At 34.1% G+C, this 5,345-nt stretch overlaps 1 protein-coding gene across 1 annotated transcript; it reads left to right on the top strand.

Moving 5' to 3' along the window:
- The first annotated feature begins 2,815 nt into the window (after positions 1 to 2,815).
- LOC121253201 (protein DEEPER ROOTING 1-like) lies at positions 2,816 to 4,358 on the top strand. The gene is made up of 5 exons (XM_041153150.1): positions 2,816 to 3,039; positions 3,174 to 3,249; positions 3,353 to 3,885; positions 4,006 to 4,183; positions 4,276 to 4,358. The coding sequence occupies exons 1-5, from the start codon at positions 3,034 to 3,036 to the stop codon at positions 4,293 to 4,295; spliced, it is 813 nt and encodes a 270-aa protein (XP_041009084.1). The 5' UTR covers positions 2,816 to 3,033; the 3' UTR covers positions 4,296 to 4,358.
- The last annotated feature ends 987 nt before the right edge of the window (positions 4,359 to 5,345 follow it).

Below are 5,345 nucleotides of genomic sequence, written 5' to 3'. Positions count from 1 at the left end.
TTAGCAGCATAGTTTATCCCCTTAATTGGTAATCATATGGACGGTTGCACAAGAAATGTACATGCATATAATATATATATATATATATATGTAAATTTTACAGGGAAAATCAAACCACATTATTGATATATTCTTAATCGAAATACAAAACGTGATGCATGCATTATAAGGCTCAATATTCTTGGCCCCTAGTTTCTGATCTGCATGCGCGCAAATTAGATAAATAATGCAAATTGATAGTATCAATTATGAGCAGCATCTATTTCCTAAGAATAATAATAAGAGTATTGCTACATATAGTCTTAGAATGTGCAAGTCTCGTGCATTCTATTTAAAAAAAATAAGGTTCATCATTAAATAGTATTTTTTTCATGAGTTCCAAATTTACCAACTTTTTTTTTATAGAAATTGCATGAAATTTGCATACTCTAAAATTAGAATTAATATCTTTTTTCTAATAATAATATGGGCTGGAAATATTTATATTAATAGACGTTGCATGCTTTTTTTTATGCGTGTTTGTGATCAGCAGGGAGGTGATCAAAAAGGGATTTTTTTTTTTTTTTTTCTTTATTTGTCTTTGGGAGCCTGAATCAAGTGCTGTGGTGCAGGTGAAAGCAGGTGCTTGGCGGTTCGGTTAGTGAGGGACATGCAGCACCACGGGAACATGCGCTTATTTATATATATAGCTGTAATACCTCCTCGATCCCAAGCCTTGCCTGGCCTATATATAAACTGGCTCCGATCCATACCTTTCTTTTCTCCAACCTTCTTTTGTTTATCTTTTATATATATATCAAACAGTACCCGTGGTCATAAGCCAACTATATATAGAAGAGGAAAAGTGTTAGGCATAAGAATATGCCTAGTCAATATATTATATCTAGGAGTGTAAATTTTAACTGGAAATTGGTCCGTAACCAGTTTCTAAAATGTCAAAACTGGCCGGAACCAATCTGGTTCTGGTTCTATGAATTTTAGGACGGACCGGTTCTCTATAATATATATTTAAATTATTTTTTTAATATTATATATAATATTTTTTATATTATATATAATTCATATATATAATATATAATAATAATATAAAATATAATTATATATAAGATATTATATAATTATCCCTGATTCACTATGACTATATATTATAAAGCAGATTTTTGATAGCAAAATTGATTTTACATGGCTGATTTTTTTATAAAGCAAATATTTGTAAATAGGAACAGATTTTTAATAAAAACAGATTTTTTATGAAAAATTTGCATTTTATTAAAACCAGATAACGAGACCGGAAACTAGTAAAACTAGAAATATCAGTTTAAGATGGTAATCGGTACATAATCGGTTTTGAAAAATGTAAAACCAGTTTATACCGATTCATTCAGGGTGCAAATTAAGTGATTTCTTTTTTTACACGATGTCCTATCGACGTGAAAGTTCAAATTATTTTTAACTGGACGACAATGCCGACTAAAGCATGATCTGTTTCAAAAATTATATATCTTTTTTCGTTTTTCTTTTTTAATGTAGAAAAAACTTCATTCATTCATAACGAGATATTACAACTTTAATCTGAGACATACAGAAAACAAGCCAACTACTGTTTTTAAGGCTCTCTAATACACAAATTTCTTTGTGACTGACATTGCCTAGTCCATTGCTGTAACTCTACAAACAAACCGTCTGAGAGATAGATTTAACAAACCTCACATTCTGTCTTAAAATAAAATTAAACAACCCCACACTCTATCTAAAACAGAGTAGAGGACACACTCTATGGACAAAAATCTAAGATACTATGTGTTTTTTTTAACCTAAAACAAAGGAAATAACAGAAAACGTAAAAGATACATAGAAAAATAGTGAATTACAGTTTAGAAAGATACAGATCCGTATTTTCAACCTTAGAGAAAATAAAAAATCACCGAGACTATGGTGGCGCATGAGGGACACGCGCCACCCTGGAAGTCGATGGCCCTAGTCCCAGAAAAGCCACGCGTGGAGGAGATAGAGCTCCCCTTGCGGTGGCGCGTGGATGTCACGCGCGCACTTTGGGCAGCGTGTGTCGCTCACGCGCCGCTTCGTTTGATGAGATTCTTCTTCCGTATGAAGGATTGACACGTTGGGAATCTTGTGGTAGGGTGCATGGTGGTCGCCTGGCTCCAGAGAACAACAGATTTGCATTTTGCCCTACTGTGAACGAAAAAACAAACAAAACCAGAAAATAAAAGAAAAACTAGAGAGAAGAGGGAGGAGGGATGAGGGAGGAAGGGAGGAGGGAGGGAGGAGTCAAAGCTTCAACCCACTTCCTCTGGTCTAAGTTTTTTGAGGGGGCCCCACCGGGGGGGGCTATGTAGAGAGAAAAGGGAGAGAACGAGAATAGGGTTTTTTTGCCTATATATCCTTTTAGACTTAGCTATCATCAAGTGGTGATCTAGCTATGTGGGATAATGTAATTTGACTTAATTAGTTAGTTTTTTTTTTTTCCTGGTTTTTGCATTAATCTTACCATGTATTGTGAATTTCATGTATTGTGAATTTCATCCTAACTGGAACTTGATAACCATTCAATCATCTGCTACTTAGCTACTCGGTTTTGTATGAACAACACTAATATTGGCGACCGTTTATTGGTCCAATTATAACTAGGCATATTTATGAAGGAACATTCGAGTGTCTTTCATGTAATCATGTTAGGTCTAAGTAGAAAGATAATGTAATTTACAAATGAGAAAGGTGTGAATTAAATTATTGAGAAGATGAGAGATCAGATAAAAAGAGTAGTACTACTGGCCGCCACTAAAGTCAGTTTTTGGAACTTGAACCAGAAAACAGATCTCACCTCAGCCTTGGAATTTCTCAACCGTGTTCTCTACCCTATTTATAGTCTTTATATTTCCAGCTCTTCCTCTCACTCACTCGCCTATGGCATATTAATTTGTATTAACATTTAATTTTCTATAAGCTCAGTACTCCTAAATTAAGGCTCCATCACTCCATCAATCTGTTATTCTTTGAGGAGCTCTCACCAAAATGAAGGTAAGAAAGAACTTGGTGATTATATATGTAAATATATATAAATATACAGTTGTAATATGCTCTAATACTATGAGCGTGTTGCATATATATACACTATGTTATTTCCAGAAGAGTTAAGTGTTTTTTTATTACAGATTTTTACTTGGATGCAAAATAAGTTCAATGGAAGACATGAGAGCAGGAAACCAACCAGCTTCATTTCAGCTAGTCGTAAGTTTTCCGTTAACTACGTGGTTTTTGCCTTGTGAAATGCAATATATTGAGGTTTTATTAATGCATTTGATTTCCATTAACTTAATTTTCCAATTAATAGAAAACATAAAACAAGACCCTGGCAAAGAAGGATTCAGCGAAAGACATATTGGGAGTTTGCTAGCGATTGGGACATTAGGAGAAAACGCTTGGAAAGAAGACCCAGAGAGCAGCATTAATCTTGTGGGAAATTCATCCTCCTCCCAAGATCATGATCTGCAAGATCTTACACTTGAAGAATTGGGAAAGCTTCAGAACGAGTTGAACTCAATATTGCATAAACAAGGCGCCGAGTTAACTCTCTCTGCAGATTTGGAAAGAAATAATGTTGAATGGAAAAATTTGCTTGATAAAGACTCAAGCTTGGATTCTGATGACCAGTCAACGAGCAACGATTGTAATCAGCAGCGTAGCATCAGCATAGTTCGAAATATAGGAAAGGATGTTTGTTTGGATAGTAATTCAAAGGGTACCATTAATAGCAAAAAGTCATTTTCTTTCCTTCTCGAAAAGATGTTTGTCTGCAGCAGTGGAATCACACAGCCTGCTCCCAGTTTAAGAGATCATGCACTCCCGGAGTCAAGAATGGAGAAGGTACATGTGTACTCAATGCATGCATACCACCCACACATATTCATAGTTTTAATGCGATTCGTACGTGAATTTCTTGATTATTAATAGTTTTTTGTTTCCCCTCGCTTGAGCGTTTTAAAGATTATGAGAGCAATACTTCACAAGAAGATATATCCCCAAAGTTCAAGCACAGCATTGTCTATGAAGAAATACTTGGACAATAGACGTATAATGAAGCCTGCTGACGATGATCAGGATCATCATGAATTGAATCTTAAGGGTGACAATGGAAGTAAATGGGTCAACACAAATTCTGAATGTGAGTCCTTAATTATATTTTAATTAATCATTATTAGCTATAACTATGTGCACAAGAATAATGCTATATAGATTCTTCTTTGTTTTTTGTAGATATTGTTCTAGAGATATAAATGATGATCTACAACAATACTTTGGTCAGAAGAGAAGAATATATATATATATATATATATATATATATACTTGGTAAGAGCACTAGTACCTTCAAACAATAACTTTTTTATTTAAAAGATATAAAAATGTGTTTGTGATACCCTATCTTATAAGGATAATGGTAAGTGGTGTATGAAATCTCACATTGCTTGGAAATGAGAAGTTCTTGCTCTTAATAAGGTTTCAATGTAGCTCTAATTGCATCATTGACTAGTCCTTTTAGAGTATAAGTCATGTGATTTAGATCGATCCATTGGAGCGTTAAAGTATTTGTGCAGCGCGTGTGTGTGTGAATTTACTCATTTTAAAGGTATTTGCAGATCATCGTAAGCCCGTCATCATGGGCACACCAAGATGTTAATTTAGCTAATCTTATAATAGAAATAATATGCTATATATGAAAGGTGCATGAAAGCTGTGCTGTAAAAGACTTCATGTATATACATAAACATCTGAAAAGATGGTATTAAGGAGCTTCGGTCTCAGAGGAAGTCAGTCGTTTTGTCACAAGATCGCGTTATATACTTATATTTACCGCGCCAGATAATGTGAGCTTCTTAGTTTTTCTAGTGAAAATTAATAGAATCTTAGAGAAAAAAACATTGAGACAATGTTGTATTATGAGGCAAGCTTTTCATTTTGTGCATGTTCTTATTATATATTCTTCGGCAATGGCCCGACATGAATATCTATCCATAAATTCTGGTCTGTACTGAATAATAATATTTCAGAAAACAATATACAATAATGATTAATGGGCTGGGTGTGCCTAATTTGTTTTTCATACTATTTCAGAAATACTTTCTGAAAATAAACTTTCTGAATTGGTTTTACTTCCCTTAAGAACTGTTGAGAGTTTGTAGAAGTTGGTTTTTACTACTTAGGTTTTGGGGTAAAAATACGGTCCTTGTCAACTAGCTAGTTGTTACAAACCTAATTTTAAGGCTAGCTGTGGCTAAAAATACCCTATAATGACGACAATCGAACGGACGTTATTACAGGATATAGCA

This window comes from Juglans microcarpa x Juglans regia, chromosome 2S (genome assembly GCF_004785595.1).
Source record: "Juglans microcarpa x Juglans regia isolate MS1-56 chromosome 2S, Jm3101_v1.0, whole genome shotgun sequence".
Taxonomy (NCBI): Eukaryota; Viridiplantae; Streptophyta; class Magnoliopsida; order Fagales; family Juglandaceae; genus Juglans; species Juglans microcarpa x Juglans regia.
This window is presented reverse-complemented; position numbering and strand designations above follow the sequence as displayed.